General features: G+C 39.5%; 1 protein-coding gene across 1 annotated transcript in view; it reads right to left on the bottom strand.

Moving 5' to 3' along the window:
- Positions 1-17,835, bottom strand: part of b4galt2 (UDP-Gal:betaGlcNAc beta 1,4- galactosyltransferase, polypeptide 2) — a 152,408-nt gene that overhangs the window by 89,752 nt on the left and 44,821 nt on the right. The window contains exons 2-3 of the mRNA XM_040144001.1: positions 2,255-2,373; positions 1,191-1,307 (exon numbers count right to left, since the gene is read on the bottom strand). Of these exons, the coding sequence (XP_039999935.1) occupies positions 1,191-1,307; positions 2,255-2,373 (236 nt within the window). The remainder of the gene's footprint in view (positions 1-1,190; positions 1,308-2,254; positions 2,374-17,835) is intronic.

The following is a 17,835-nucleotide window of genomic DNA, read 5'->3' as shown; positions in this document are numbered from 1 at the left end:
TGTGGATTATTTATATTACAGGTTTTTTTGGTTTTTTTTTGTCAGAAGAAGAGACACAAACACACAGTCAATGAAGAGCAGTTAGGGACAGGAGAGGAGGAACGGCCGCTGTCAGGGGTTTAAACACCTGCAAATTGACTTGATCTCCGTTTCAATGTGCAGTAAGAGACTTTATCCACCATATTAATGAATACCTGACGATGGCCTCAGTGTTCTAATTATTCCTTCACAAAGCTTATAACTTAATCAAACTGAAAGATCTAGTTCGTGTCTACTTCTTGTCATAATTTGAGATTGAAATAAGATCTTCCTGCAACTTGTTACTTCACCTATAATACTGTTTATCATAAAACAGAGGTCTGTGCAAGTAACAAATATTAATATTTTTAACCCATGCCCTACTTAGCAGCTGAAATCATGCTTAAGTTTGAGATTCTTGATTTCTTGAGGATTTTGACTTGTGACGGAGGTGACGTGATAACTTAAATTCTATGTGAACTGAGGAGTAGATCCCATTAGCACTGAAACAATTAGTCAATTATTTGATTAGTCAATCAACGCAATATCGAACAAAACTACCCAAGTCTGGTGGTTCCAGCTTTTCAAATGTGAGCAGTTGCTGCTTTTCTACATTTTATTTTATTGTAAAATGAATACCTTTGGGTTTGGGACAGTTGATTGAATGAAATCAGGCATCACATTGGGCTTTGGGAAATTGTGATGGTCATTTTTTTACCATTTTCAGATGTAGTACAGACTAAATAATGAACCATTTACATTAGGTAGAGTAGTAGGCTCATATTATCAGGCTCACATCATCACTTTCCTTTCTTCTTTTGGCTGGTGGATGGAGGAGCTGTTGCTGAAACCTGCTGAGCTGACAAACCCCAGATTTGTTTACATTTTGGACCAACCACAGAGCTTGAACAAGAACGTCTTTGATGAATGCCACCGAGCTAGCCACTGACGCCAACTCGAGCCAGTCGGCCTTCATTTTCTTTTCTTTAGCCCTTAATTTGTTTTTCTTTCACGCACTCAAAAGCTTTACGTTAGAGAGTGACCCTAGCCTAGACACTAATAAAGACACGACTGCTGCTCATTTTGCAACAGTTAATTGAGAAAAACAACCAGATGAATCAATAATGAAAATATCAGATGTGTATCAGCACTTGGGCCCTCAGCTGACCTACCTGGTTGATGATGTAGATGCCGTAGTCAATCCTCTGCCGTCTGAGGATAGGGTGGAGGTAGTGGAGCCAGTACTTCAGGTGGTTTTCCCTGTGACGGAACGGGATAATGATGGCCACCTATGCAATGGAAATAGTTTTGGTTGGTAATTTGTTTGTATGCAACTGGAACATTTATGATAAAACACAATTGACCTCTTTTCTATCAGTTGCAGAACAAGAAATTTACTTCCATAGAGAGTCCTCCTGCTTAATGCCACCCTGTACACATAAATTTGGTTTCATTCATTATGAATGAAGCACCTCAAGGAAGCAGCTCTCCAATGCATCACAGATCTGAGACAGAATCGAGGCTGTTCTGTATCTTTGTGTTTTTAGTGGGTCGTTCTCAACTGTCCAAACGGTCCAAGGTTGAACTGTAATTGTAAGTTCATGGTAATTTTGCGCTCTGATGAAGACTGGCAGCAAACTGACCTTGGTTTCTGCATAGTTAAGGATTGCCACCGGTGAACCTACTTTGATGTAATCTTCACCGCTGATGAAAGCATCTTGACTTAAGTGAAGTGTCATCGGGGAGAAAGTGAAACACTTAAATACACCAATTTTCTTTTAAACAACCAAATGTGACGCCCCCTATTGCGTGGCAAGTGATTAGTGTGTGACGAGACAGCTTTTCTACACTGAAATCTGCTTTACCAGATACTGAAAGGAAATATGGAAGCCCCTGTCTGCCAGAAAAAGGGGAAAATGGATGAAAAGGTTGAATGGATAGAAATTTTAAAAAATTACTTGATTTCAAAGTTATGAGTAACTCATAATTTCTTCACCTTAATCATTTCTATATAATAACTCAAGATTTTGACTTTATATTTCATAATTCTGACACTTACAATGAGTATTTTTATTTTCATTATGCATTTCTCTCATATCTTTTTTCTTTCTTATACAGGTAGAAATTGCCTTGTAAGAGAACATGTATATATATATGTATGTATACATACATATATATGTGTGTGTGTGTGTGTGTGTGAGAGAGGGAGAGATTCAACAGAGAGACATTTACAGACCTTCCATCTAGGCCGACAGTCGGGAGGGGTGTAGCGTCCTCCCTCCGTCACATTGGGGTTTTCTTTCTGCACTCGTTCCATCGTCATCTGGGAGCTGAACTCGATCAACAAACGCCCCACTGGGGAAAGAAAGAGAGAGGGAAGAGTTAGCAAGATCGAGGGGATAACAGAGAAAACGGGATAAAATAGAAGTTGAAGAAAAAAATAACAGATGATGGGGAACAAGGGATGTTGGGAGTGAGGGACAGAAAGAGAGAGAGTTTTTAGCTTCAAAGCAACACAGTACGTGCATCAAAGCAATGTGTGCAGAAATAATGGTTTCAAGGGATATGCTCCGCATAATGCAGCATTAAATAAGATGCACAGGCTTTGGAAAACATACATTCCTAAAAAATAAACAAAGACTTTGAAGTCGGTTGGCGTAAACACAACATGAAAGGTAATTACACTGCTCAGTGATGAAGTCAGACCATATGTTATATCATCACAAATCCATCCATCATTCCTTTGAGTACTGACGGATCAAATCTAAACGTGCGTGTGTGCATTTGTGTGCATGAGATTGCGGGTTCAGACTAATTTAAAAAAAAAAAAAAAAAAAAAGGGTTGGTTTTAAATCTCTGGAAAGATATCTACAGCTCCTCGTCCTGGGAGCCAGGATCATTAAAATATATGAGCAAGCTTTGCTGTTTGGGCTCCAACCAAAGCCCTGCAACCATAACCCTACTTTTAAAACAACCCAGACTTTGAGTGTTCACGCTATAGAAAAATGCAAAATGACACTCATTGGTGCATGTTTTTCTTAAGTGGCAATGTCAGACTAAGAACTCATTAGATCATTTTCGAAGCATCAAAGGTTTAAAAGAAAGAAAAAAACATGATATTTATCATTCAAAACTCTATAAAGTATAGATGATCATGTCTGTGAAAGTGTCATTTCATGTGGACATAATTGATGTATTGTAATATCGTGCTTCTAGGCAAACACTGATACCAAAAATTCTACATATATTCTTAAAGGATAAGACTGGTGATATTCTATATTTCATGAAAAGACCAAAACCAGCAAGGAAATTATCCAACTAACAAGTATTGCCTGTTTCTAAAGCCAAATACAGCTTATTCCTCTGTGCATTAGAGCTCCTTCGTCAACGATACATAAATAAGTCACAATGTTCCTTCGTTATAATGAACATGGGCACTGTCATTTATTTTGAGTAAATCTCACAAATACTGTCCTGCTGCTGGAAATACTCACAAGTGCATTAATCTGTGGCTGAAAATAGTCCCCAAAAATACACTATTTACTCTCGTTTGAGTCATGTTTGCTAAATACTACAGTGCCCAGCTGTGTTAAAAAACATGCCTTTTTTTTATACATAAATTAAACTATATGCTGTATTTCTGAAGTGTTTTTAAAGGTTTAAATCTTCAGTAGAAATTAACGGGCTGAGAACTAAATGCCGTAGTATACTTGAAGCAAAGTAGTTTGCTCAAAGTTTCTTCTGACCATGTCTAAAGGCAAGGTAAGGCAAGGTAAGTGTATTTGTACAGAACCTTTCAAGAAAAAGACAATTCAAAGTTACAAAAGACAAGACAAAAAAGACATTAAAACAAGAAAATGGTAAAAGTGTTCATGCATGTTCATAATAACCAGACTCAAATGTAAAGTGAAAAGTCTGCCGATACAGATAGGGGCAAGACGCAACAATCATTTAAGTACGGGGATAACAGCGCACTCTTCCAGGCAGTCTTTCCTCAAAAAGCATTCATGGCGTTTCCGAGCACAAAAACTGACTGAAATAGTTGTGTGAGGGATGAAAAAGAGCTTAAAAGAGATGTTCACACCCAGCTTACTTTCTCAGCTTCACACATCCGGTCAGTCACTGCATGAAGGGGACATGTTTGTTGGATTGTGTTTTCGTAAAGTAACAGAAATTATCAGACACAAGCCCTCCCAGTCCTGACAGACACTGTTTGACACCTTACAAATACTAATTTGACATATTTTGGCGCCTTGGGTGCCATAGGCAGGACACGGAATTTGAGAAGAATTGAAAGACACATTGCTGGTTTTGGTTTTTCATGGGATTTGTTGACAATAAGAAAACTATACAGTATAATAACATCAGCCTTATCCTTGAAGACATTAGATTTTCAGAACTACCAGAGCAATGATTCTCCTTCCACTGATCCCTTGTGTTCGCATGATATGTGTATGAATACTCAGTATTCACTGCACTCCAAAGCAGGGGAAGGGGGTGGGGCGGGGACAGAGACATGAGGCCCATACAGCTAATAATCCACTTAGCATTGACACGAGTTTTGTGTTGAGAGTGATAAACAACACTGCACAGAAAAGCAGCATGATCGATGCCAACAAGGTTACATGTTCATAAAACACCTCTTTGTCATACCACAAGAGCTGAGTGCGAATAGTCCCAACTGCCCTCTCCCCTGACCACGTCTGTCGTCATCCTCCATCCGCCCCACTCTCATTCACACTCATGTCTCTCTCTCTCTGTTTTTCTTCTTCCTCTCTCGCACTAATGAGACGGTGAGTGGAACATGGCGTTTTCATTTTGTCTCAGGGAGCTGTTAGTTAGCTCTCAGGCAACAAAAGACACCATAACAGAAAGTAAAACTTCTAGCACAAAGACAAATGCTGTTTTTACATCACAAGTTGTGTTATTCTTTGGCACTAAAATTCAGTAATTAATTGGAGCAAATACCTTTGCGCACCAACAGGTAGATGGTGCAGTGACGTCGTCTTTAAAAGGCACATATTAAATATACATTTCTGCCCACCATCTCTTTCAAATTGAGGCAAATAAACCACTTCAGACGCCTATATTAGGCTTTATTTAGGGCGCGTCATAAATCCAGTACGAGGCAATGAGAGCGTTGTGTGTTTTTAGCGCTCTGTGTGTCTGCAGATAAGATCCCCTGACTATAATTTTACTGCGTATTCTCTTAGTAGCAGTATAGTATACATTGGGTTTTCTGGAATCACCACGACCTGTATTCAGGTTATAGCAGTCAGCTAAAATCTATCCAAATAAATATACAGCAGCAGGACTGTACTAAAATTTAACAACTAGTCCAATTCTGAATCAAACAGGGCATTGTTAGCACCACAACTATTTTGACTCTTTCTTGAATCTCTACAATCAAGATAACTTAACCATCTTATCAGGGGTAAAAAATCAGACTATTGTTTTTAAGGTTGTTTTTACTTGGAGAATTCAAGTGCTGTTGAGAACTTCTGATATCCAGTATTTTAGTGTTGGCTGCCAAACCGCACTTATTTTAAAGGATGCATTTTGGGAAATACGCCCTGCAGCTACGCCGCCCCGTATGCAGCAGGGTGCGATGCAAGGTCTGTTGTGACACATTCCTCCCATAACCGTCCTTAAAATTTTCTGCCACTTGTGCCACAGCAGCCCTTCTGTCGGTGCGGACCGGACGGAATAGCCTTCGTTGTGAATGCGCCGGTTCCTGGTGTGTCCCTCCTCGGACAGTAGATAAGCACCACTGTTGACCCGGAGCACCCCACAAGCCTTGCCGTTTTGGACTTGCTCTGACCCAGTCATCTGACCTAACAATTGTCCCTTATCAAAGTCACTCAGGTCTTCACACCTGCCCATTTCTCCTACATCCAACACATTGACTATGAGAGTTGACTGTTCTCTTACTATCCAAACTATACCAGACCTTGTAGCGCGCTTTTGTTATGAGATAATCAATGTTATTTGCTTCATCTGTGAGTAGTCATAATGTTTTGGCTCATTGATTCTTTGCACTTTGTTGCTGAGAAGATTGTTATAACGGTCATGTCTGTGCAATAACTACTACGCTGGAGCCAGGAGGCAGTTAGCTTAGTGAATAGAGTGAATACTGTAAAAGAGAAAAAGGGAGGAAATATGCATGTGTGTGAATGTAAAAAAGTGAGAGTGTGGGTTTGAGCTAATGTTGAAGGAGAGAGAAATGATAAATGCGAGGTGTAATGTGTGGTTGGTTGACAGCAGTGCAATTATCGCACACGCACACATCCACACAAACACACACACAAGTAATATCTCGAGCTTATCTATGTGGTGATATTAGAGTAATACATTATAATCACGCTGCTTGATTGCTCTATCTGGGACATCCGCTGCACTTTGGGGGATACATCACTGCTTTGTCTGCAAATATACACTGTACACAGGCCTCCACACACGCACACGCACGCACACACACACACACACACATGCACACACGCACACACACACAGTATACAAACCAAATTTCCCCCCACAATAATGAACAGAATCTGAGCTATTATGTTAGCAGCACATGCACAGACGCAATACACTGAGAGTGGACCTGAGGCAGTACGCACTCTAAACACACACACAAACACACACACAGAGCAAATGGGTCTATTTCAGGCTGTGATTCAGCCTGGGTCAGACTTGATAACAAGGAAACAGAAATGAGATAAAAATTGGAGCACTCAAGTGTTTTCTTGGTTCTGAGGGCTTTGTGTGTCATGGCATCCAGTCACAAATTGCGGGTGCTCTTCACCTTTCTTTCTCTCTCTTCAACGTTCAAACCTCTCCCGCCGTCCCACTGAGCCAGTGGTCCTGAACATGGGACCCATGGGCAGAGGCTTTATCGGATCCACCTGGTTTCTGGTAACCAAGACTTGACCGGAGACATAAGTAGGGTAATATGGGGTATCGATATGTCTGTCAGCTCTAATCTGAATTGACTGGTGTGTCAATCACTTCAGGAGTATTACGTGTAGTTCTGAGGTGAGCTCAAGAGTGGGAACGGTGAAGTGCATGTTAACGGTGGGAGCATCACGCTGCTTCCAGTGCTAGCACTAAATAAATTTATACACCCCTTGTTTAAGAAGGTTTTCCATGTGTCCATTTTGGATTGAGAAACCTCTGATCCATGGCGTCTAAATTTATCTGGCTGAGTACCAGATGGATCAACAGCAAAAATCATAAATAGTTTAATCGTGGAAAAAACATTCACTACTAAAATCTGTCTTGTTGGGCTGCAACTAATAAGTATTTTCATAACTTATTTATCTAATAACTACTAAATACAATTTATTAATTAACTTATTTGAGCCCAAATTGTCTTTAAATAGCTAATTCTGTTTACTGATAAGCCAATAAGGCATTGAATTTATAATGTTACAAAGGTACCAAACGTAAACAAATCCACAAGTTTTTAAATGTTAACCAACAAATATTCTGTTTGTTCACATTATGACAACTAATTTAATGATAAAGTGATGATTAAAATCATCACAAATGTTGCACAAATGTTTGACAAATCTGATAAAGTATCAAAGTATGTCACTTCAGTCAGCGCGGGTTGGGTCTGAAGACTACAAGTTTGAAAATGAAAAAAATCCTGGGGTGTGGAGTTAGAAAGAAGTAAACTCGACAGACCTCTGCGTCCTGCTATTCATCTCTGTTTGAGGCTAGCAGCTGGAGGCTAAATTAGCTGCCACTAGAATAATACACCCAAATCTCCGGCCAACCAGTTGGCTGTCAAGTTGCACTTTGGGTAATGCAGGCGCCAACATTTTGACAAAAAGAAGACACGGGAATAAAACAGTTGATCGTGAGTCCAGCAATGTTAGAGGAGTGCAAAGCTAAATCAGTGGAGTACCCATTTAAGAGTAACTATAATTTTATATTGAGTAGCTTGTTAAAACACAACTACACCGTTTGAGACATCAAGCCTACATTTAACCTGCACAGGGTTTAAAATTCTAGCAAAGTATACATGTTTTGCTACATTTTCCAGAATATCTGTATAAGAAAAAGGGCAAACTTTAAAATGATGTCTCCATTCAGTGACTGCAATCAAATCTTTGATTTCTCATTGCTATCACATCTCCCTGCACAGTGTACAGTTATATAACTGAATGCCAAATTGACACTAACAAAGCATCTTCCTGCACAGGATCTAGGGATCAAATCTGAATAAGAAGAAGAGGTAACTTAACAACCTTTTTCTTCCTCTGAAGTCTGGGTCCACGTACATAACACCACGACTTGCTGTGTCCTTCCACAGTCACTGGTCGGGCCATCTGACCATCCAAGCTACATGACAGGCTGGTTGATAATCAGCAGTCCTGTTCTGAGACATTTTAGTGCCTTCGTGTTAGTTAAGTGACAAGCGAAGCAGTGCCAGGATCAGATTTCTGGTTCTGAGCTCATAACTGAGTTTGGTTCTTTGGCCTCAGGATTAGGGGAGCAATAAGAGTCAGAGAAAGTGAATAAATGGAAAGGAAAAAGAAGGGAATGGAGAGTGAAAGAACAGAGAAAGAGGGAGGGAGACATTGTTCCACTCCTCCTGCCTCCCACTGACACAGAATCTGTGACAATAGAGACTTTCAGCTCTCTGAATCTTATTAGCCTGTCTACTTTCTCATTCTCTTCTCTTTCTTTCTCTTTCAATCTTTTACAAATGCCTCTACCAACTGCAGACCGTAATTGCTATTCTTTCAGTAATGGGGAGAAAGAGAGGAAAAGAGATGGAGGTAGAAAAAGATGGAGAGGAGTGAGGGGAAAATGAGAGGGAAGGAATGAGAGGGAGTGAAATGTCTGTGAGAGACTAGGAGAAAGTGAAAGAGTGGAGGAGAAAAGTCAAACAACTACTTGTAGAAACCATTCTGAAAACTTCTGCTTATACATTAGCTTTCATTTTATCTCTCTCTCTTTTTCTCTTTATGTTGTTATCCTCCTCTTCTCTTGTCACCTCTTTTTTAAGGTACTCACTGTGGATCTATCCTCAATAAATCACAAATAGAAAAGACGTTGTCCAATTATGAAACCCTGTGTGTGTGTGTGTGTGTGTGTGTGTGTGTGTGTGTGTGTGTGTGTGTGTGTGTGTGTGTGTGTGTGTGTGTGTGTGTGTGTGTTTCTGTGTCTGCATGTAAGTGTTTGTGTTCATGTGAGTTTACTGCCTCAGAGGATTATTGGTATCTTTTAATTTCCTCGACATGCAAAAAATCCAGTCATCTGTTTCTGTGGGTGTATATTTATACACAACACCAAGTATTTGCATGTGTGTGCATGTGTGCGCGCGCGTGTGTGTGTGTGTGTGTGTGTGGGGTTGGTGGTGTGGTGTATTGTAACAAGGACAAAAGGGGGCAGCAGGGACAATCAAAAAATCCAACAACTTTGTTGTTTGTTGTATGTTACTATGTTACTGGAAAATAAAATCCAGGCAAGAAAAAGGAAACATGAATTTTACTGAAAGGATAATGTTCTACAGCCATCTTTCAAACCCCGTGTGTCAGTGTTTCTGACAGCACAACAGACAGAATGAAGCATAGTCCTATGATGACTGAATTGTTAAGGGTTGCTAACATAACCTTTACAGAAACGTGCTAAAATTGTATTTGCAATGAAATAGACAGAAATTAAATGTTTCTTGAAGGGTAAAAAAAAAAAAAAAAAAAACTTATGGTGTGTTTAAGAAATGGTTGGAAGCAATGTCAAATGCACACAGTTTAACGTAAAGGAGTTTTAACAAGCAAATACAAGGTTTTTTCAGAGACACTTGCATTGATTTTCACTTTGGACAATGTTATGTGACTCTGCTAGTCACATAACATTGTCACACACTGGAGCCCATGCATGGGCATGAAAATCTCCCAATTTAATCATCAGTATATAATGTCTACATTATAAAATAATTTTTTTGATTAAAAAAAAAAAAAACCCCTCAAAGATACAAACTTGTGTACGTACTGGCATAAGGAGAGAAGTCAACTCCAACTCCCAAGGCGCATTTCTGTAAGAAACATCCGATCAAAGAGCTTAAAATTCTGCCACTAATGCAGAGCAGCTGAGCTACAACTTACACTTTGTAAAAACGTGATAATATACCCAGCACTTTGAACTGATCTCTGGCTTCTTCTCTGCAGAAACAGTGGTTGAGGCCCATGGGTAGTGTAGTGTTTACAGCCATTGTCCATACCAAACTGAAAAAGAAACCCCGCTGTCTCAGTAATGAACTGGGAAAAAACAAAAACAAAAAACAAAAGACAATCTTATTCTACAACTGACAGACAAAACCTGGATAAGAAATATTGTTACATCACACAAAAGACTGAGGTGATTCTATGTTGAGAAACATTGAGGATATCACTAAAAGAAAATACTTCCAGAACCAGGGGATACCTATGGCCCCAAAGCTTTAGGGAGCCCCAGGGCCTGGGCCTTTGTTTGCGGTACCTTCAAAGTTAACATCTCTTTTTGGAAAGTTAATCAAATGACAACAAAGAGATGTAAAACAATCACAAAGAGACACAGAGCAACTACAAAGAGACACAAAATGACCGCAAAGGGACAACTATAATCAGGAACATTGTTTCCCATCATTTCCTAATCTGTGTGTGACTACAGTGAATATGTAAATAAAAAGATAAAATATAATAAATTTACAAGTGCTCTTTGTTTTGCCTTTCATTTAAAATTCATTGAAATTTATTATAAAGTGAAATCAGGGACCATACCTCTGCCACAGGCATTTTCCCTTGGATTTGTTTTCTTCCCACGTTAAAGACACATTAGCAGCCACAAACTCAGCAAGTAACAATCTTTCATCAGGAGGAGAAATATTTTTATTTTCGGGCATAATGAACGACAAACAATGTGTGCGTACACAAACAAGCCTTAACGAGAAATTTCATTAATGAGTGTGAATTTTAAGCAGGCTGATGAAAGTAATTATATCGTGAAAAGCTTCAGATATTCTGGAAAAAGTCTTTGATAGTACAGTCTCTCGTATCCAGTAACAGTACTTTTATCAGCACGTAATTAAGTACTACTCAATGCTCTATTCAATATCGGTGTTGCAGATCATTACCCAAACAAGCGAGGCAAAAAGCACTTAATGGCTCCAGTCCGTGTTCACAGTATGTTCACTGACATGTTTTTGTTCTGAGACGGAAGAGGTTGGGAGTGGGGAGCATGTAACAGATGGAGAATGCATGCGACACAACAATGTACCCTGGCAGAAGAAACTAGGCATGTGGCCGCGGAAAGAGAGGTGGACAAAGACGACATCAGAAAGGATAAGGGAAAGCGTGAAAGCAAGGAAGGAGACTGAGTTACGGATTTGAGATATAGACAGACAGCAGCGGAAGAATAAATACAGACAAAAACAGAAAGAGAGAGAACGAAACACAGAGGCAGAAAACAATGGAAACAGAGCGAAGGGGTTGACAAATAGTGTGAGGTTGTGAGCCAAATTCCATGGCAACACAACACCACTGAGATGAAAGTGTGGTTTCAGTACACTGCAGGGCTCTTACTGTAATTGTCAGGTTTCTTATTTTCTTTGTATTATAGGCTGTCATCCACTTACATACCCAGAGAATTTATGTTGATGTTACAGATAGCACATCTACGTGCAACAGTGCACAACCAATGATAAAAAGTGCATTTGCCTCAATCAGTGCATTAATTTAACACATTCACATCGGCCCTTAATTTCCTGTATCATCAAACTATTGGGGACAATAGGGCCTAGAATGATTTATTATTAACTTCGATTTTTTTCTGTACTTCAGCTCTATGTAACAATAATTTCTAATGATGTAATTCATTAAATTAACAAGACCTATAATCAGATAAGCAGCAGAAAATGGACGGACGGATTAACCAATGAAAAATTATTAGTTCAATAAAGTTTATTACATTTATCGTTACAATTTACACATGCCCATTATGACATGCTTCCAAGCTACTGTAGCTGGCAGTAGTAACAGTGTTTGCTATAGGTCTGACGGTGCCGACTGAAACCACAATTACAACTACACATAGGTGTGCTACTTTGCCAGACAGCTTGCAATCACATCCAGAAACATTATTATTACATTATTATGTGATAGTAGTGTATTGTAAATGATTCACTTGGCAAACTGTAAGTTTTGTTTGGAGAAAAATTAGACAGTACCTGTGAAAATTGGGGCAGTCTACCAGTTGCTTTCAGTCCATTATTATCTATCTCCTGGGATGGATACTCCCAGTGGCACACACCAAAGTAAGACTTTTTCCACTTTTCCACTTAAACACTTGGATTAAGGGTTGATTAGCCATAGCTTTCTATGGGCTTTGAATAGAGCTGTAATGGTTAGCTAATTAATCGATGAGCGGATCGACAAAAAATTAATCGGCAGCTATTTTTTATAATCCAATAATAGTTTTTTTTTTTTTTTAAAGGGGAAAAATGTTAATGTATTTGCTGTTTCTAGGTTCTCAAACGTGAAAGTTTTATGTTTTTCTTTGCCACACAAACTAAATACAGTATCGTTGGATTTTGGACTGTTGAGCAAACAATGCATTTGATTAATCATTAATGAGAATAATCTTTAGTTATGACCATTTCCTGTTACCACAGAATAGTAAAATAAATAAGCTTCTTGCATACAGATACTTAACACCATGAAAATTATTAGTATACTGTGACATACATTGCTCATACAGTACGTTTTTAGTATTTAGTATGGAGAAATGTAGTTATGTGCTGAACATTGGGTTTATTTGAAAGAGTTTTGTTTCATAAGTACAGGTAACTTTCATGATAAGCTAATAGCAACATTAAAAATCACAGAGGTTTCCTTAACCTCTAACAAACTGAGCATAAATCTTCCTCATTCACAGGAAAAAGAAGAGGAGCAGAAAAAAATCCGGTGTTGTTTTTAATCGCACGGACTGCTGTTCAGTTGCCCCTTAAAAAAAAAAACGGACAATTATATGAACGTAACCCTTAATTATCATCATCCTATCAATCTGGAATCAACCTTTTCCAAGTAATCTAGGGACAGAAGCTACAGTAAAGATGAGTTTTGCACTGGCTCTACCAACCACACAAACTTGTGTGTTTTTGTGTGTATTTCCCTGGATGCTGTTTTTGGCATGATTTGGACTGTTCTCCCTATTACATGATATCAAATCTGCCCGACTGGCAGATGAAACGACACTAGCATGCCAGCATGTGTCTGTACGTGTCAGTGTAATCGTGTGTGTGTGTGTGTGTGTGTGTGTGTGTGTGTGTGTGTGTGTGTGTGTGTGTGTGTGTTTTTTTTAGGCGGGTACAGCTACAGGTCTAAATGCCACTGTCGAGCTCCCATGCTGATGTGGTAGTTGGCACATATGCTGAGACATGCACACACACGCACGCACACGCACACACACACTACAACCACTATTCTCGGAAGAATCAGTATCCTGAAATAGCCGTGGCCAAGTGCATGAAGACTCCAAGGTCATGATGCTTTCAGAGCACGCCAAGGCTTGTTGTGGTCAGGCATGAAATGGTGCAGAAAGCTGGTTTCACACTGCCAGAGGATTACAACGAGGACTCAATTTTCACACTACCAGGACAATTTAGCCAAGAATACCACTGCAATATAATTTCAACATTGGTCCAGTACTCCGTTAAAGTCACGTTCCAGAAGTAAAAAAAGTCAATCAGCCTGAGGTCATTTTAATGTACATTATATCGTCATCGTGTCGTAAATCTGAACTGAACTGAAAAATTGTCTCGATTTGTCAGTCAGACAAACAGAGAGAGAGAAATACTGTAGTGTCCATCATAAAGGCCAACATTAAGATCAAAGGACTGAACACAACGTAAATTTTAAAAACTAGTGCATAAAAAGTGAATTGAAAGAAACAGATGGATGTTAACATACATAAAAATGCTCCCGGTGGCAAGAACAAAGGTTAAGAAAGCTGATGAAGTTTCAACTTGAGTGAAGAATTTGCGCTTATCCCAGAGCTGTGCGACTCTATGAATGTACAGTGACGACAGAAAAAAGACAAATTGGAGAAAAAAATAACAGGAAAAAAAAAACTGATTCGGGTAGGTTTTGAGTTCACCTAGCATCTGTCACAGCAAACCACATCCACACTCTGCATAAAAACAATCAGTGCTTACAGTGCTAGTGAACAGTCACCGCTAAGATTTTTTTTTATTTTTACAGTCTTTGCTGTTTGAGAGGAAAAAACACTGCAACAACATTATGAATGCACAAAAAGTCCAAAAAGAAATACATCTCCGACCCGTGTTTGCTGCACATTTGTAGGAAAATGTGCTGCGGAAAAATGAGTCCACTCATATTTCAGTACATAGGCTCAGGAGACACACAAGAGCTGTTTTTAGGCTAATTGAAGGTGCACAAACAGTGATTTAATCTTATACAACTTTGGGATCAAAGCTCAAAATCCTAGCAGATTTCACAGATTGCTACTTGAATGTCAATCTGGACGACTGGATTTTACCAGCGAGTGTATTGTCTTTGCCAGACCTACTAGGATATTTTTTAGTAGTGGTTCAAACGGAGAAAGGAAAATACTCTTCCAGGGAGCAGTTCATGTCGAGCATATGTTTCTAGCTGAGCGGAATCTGACATTTGACATATCTGAAGGCTGCACTTTGACACATCTCACATGCAAGTGTGTATGTGCATGTGTCTGCACACACACACACACACACGCCTACTCACAGATGCACATAAACCCATCTGAGAGTATCAGTGCCTCTCTGTTCACGTCTGTCTTGATCTTCCTCTGCTTTTTTCCCCATTTCCTTCTTTTCTCGCTGGAATTCCTTTCTTCAGTTCATCCCCATTAAAGGCCTTCTACATACTGTGCGTAAAACTGTACGTGGACACCAATGCCAAACACACACATGGACATAAGACACACACCCTAGTGAACCTGACTTCTTTAAAAAGATTTTGTTCAGAAATGAAGTCAAAGCAGTTGTTCCAACATGCAAAGAGGATGGCGGACAGACACACAGCGGGAGAAATAACACCAAAATAAATTAGTTTGAAATCTTAAAAGTGTCGATAGAGTGAGAGGATTGAATTCAAGTGAGGAAGGGGTTTCGGTTATTTTGGCAGCTACTGAGAAAGCCTGGATCTGGGAAAAGAAAAGAGCTTTTGGTCAGAGGATGTCAACTTTCCAACAGTGAGGGCAGGAGTTCAGAAATGTGAGGGGTGCATTCAGGGATTTGTGGACAGACAAAATTATTGAGCTCACAGGGGTGCCGGCAGAGGCAAGCAAGAACCAGACTAATATGGATGAGTAATACAAAAACATAAGAAGTTACAGCAGTCAAGGAGGATGGATACAAAGGCATGGATGACTGTCTGAGCACACACAGGGATACAGTGAGAAGGAAATGTACTGTACTGTGAAAGAACATGAACTGTAGAAGTAATGAAACAGTTTATGTCTCGGAAACTGATTGGATCCTCATTAAAAATGCAGCTAAATCCTCAAATTGAGCGTAATCCTCCATTAAATCACCACTGAGATGAAAAAAAAAGTCTTCTTAACTCTGCTTCACTACAGCAAATAGCTTAATTTGATCTCTATAAGTGTTTGCACTGTGGCTCATTGTTTAATCATTTTGCAGTCTATTGTAATTACACTGGGTATAAATTGACTTAATGACTGTGAGGTAATATGTTTTAATTTGAACACCTTGCAGCTACAAAATATGAGCTATAGTATTTTTCAACTCTGCATCATATGGCTCCTTTTTTTTTTTTTTTTTTAAACTTACTCAATTAAGGAAACAGAAAGACCACAACTGAAGTCATCCATGCTTGTCTTGAAACTCCGTAGCAACTGTAGCACAATGAATCAAAAGCTGCCTGGTAAGTCAGACCCCTTGCTTGCTCCACAGTGCATCACCATGATTACAAGCCACACAGTCACAGATGAATCCTCACAGAAAATGGCAAAGATAGAAAACAGTTTCTGAAAAAATATGATTTCAAATGTGCTGTGTACTTTTCACGTTACCATTATTATCATTATTATTAATATCATTATCATTATTACATGTTAGTGGTAGAAATAGATTTTTGAAAGCCTTAAAGAGGCAGTGTAAGGTCTATAATTGCGCAGCACTTTCTAAAAAAATTGCTAGTGTTGCATTTGATGTCAGTTGATGTCAGTGTTGTCGGTGTAGAAACTGTGTCAGGCACTTTTCACACCAAGTCCAATATTTCTGCACAAGGTAAGTCATATTTACAGTATATGATTTTTTAAGGAGTCTGGAACTGTCATGCTGCATTTTTTTATATGGAGCCTTTTGAATTTCTTTGTTGTTCCTGTTCATGTCTTCTAAATGCTGAGGATGCCAGGGAAAAATTAATGAATTTTATCATGGTGATATTATTTCCTCGACCACAACACTAAAGGCTCCATGGTTACGGAAAAGCTGGTTTAAGGTGTAGAACAGGCACTAGTTTTTGCTGTTAGCAACAGCCCCTGTGAGAAAAAAAAGAAAGAAACAAAATGCCATGTCCCCCTCTCTCCAAGTGCTGGTTTTCTGTTGTAAACCCACAAAAAGCTAAAATGTCTACCAGCAATGTGTTTGTCATTTGGTTAGATAGGCCCACCAGCAATCCAACTAACCACTTGCCTGTACAGAAGTTTCCCACCAGTACGGTGGAAGGACACAAAATTCTGCAGAAATCTGGGCAACCTGTCAGATTTTTGAGGCCACAATAAGTCAGCATTTTATGGCCCAAAATGTGGCCAGATGCTTTGGACCAAAAGCGACAAATGAGGTATAATACAAGCCACAAGAGATCACGAATAACATGACAACAGTATCATATGTGCAAATGTTTTTAATGGCCAAGACAAGTCTTAATTTGTCTCAATACTCTCTGGCAACCTGAAATGGAGACACGTTCACTAAAACTCACACTTTAGCCGTTTTCACATATGAACACCCGGACGTGTTCTAACCCACTGGAAATACTGCACTTGGTTTAGGTGAGGGGTGGCGCCTGGTAGAGCGTTCAGGAGGCAGGATAGAAACGTTATCAACATGCCCACTTGCTCGCCTCGAATTCTCCGCAAAATTAGCCGCTCTATTCACACATCGGCTCAATCGGAAATTACACAGACTTCGTACTAGGGAACTGGCAGAGTGAAGTCCACTTAATGTTCGGTTCAACTGATTCAGATGTTTGCGTTCAAACACACAGGTCCTTCGGGTAATGTCTAGCAAAGTTCAGGGTTCCAGTGCATTTGCGACAGCACGGAGAGATCTGGTGGCAGACAGAGTGGCTGAAAACACCTTCAGGAACGAAGGAAAAGGCAAACGGTTAGAGAGGCAGACACAGAGCGAGAGGGAGAAAGTAATGCTTTTTATCTCTCCAGCTGGTGGTGTTTACCAAGCCAGAAGCCCCGACAGGCTGGTATGGAATTTCCCCACACCTGGGATCTCTCCTGCTCCTCTATCTCCATTTATAAACCTGACTTTGAAGATAAAACATGGTCTGCAGTCCAGAAAAAAATGTATAAATGGTACATTTCTCTTATTCAGTGTTCGCAGCTGCAGCGTACTTGCATACGTTAATGATTGATGCTTTGAGCAGCAGCTTAAATCAGCACTCAGCAGCTGCTGTTAAAAGCTGTTTGCATTCAGCCTGACAGCACATTTGGAGTCTTTGTTTCTTGCAGTGGCACTGCTTTCATATTCAAATGTTACTGTAAAGTCTTCTGCTGTGTGGTTGAAAT

Source organism: Xiphias gladius, chromosome 14, assembly GCF_016859285.1.
Source record: "Xiphias gladius isolate SHS-SW01 ecotype Sanya breed wild chromosome 14, ASM1685928v1, whole genome shotgun sequence".
NCBI classification, from domain to species: Eukaryota; Metazoa; Chordata; class Actinopteri; order Istiophoriformes; family Xiphiidae; genus Xiphias; species Xiphias gladius.
This window is presented reverse-complemented; position numbering and strand designations above follow the sequence as displayed.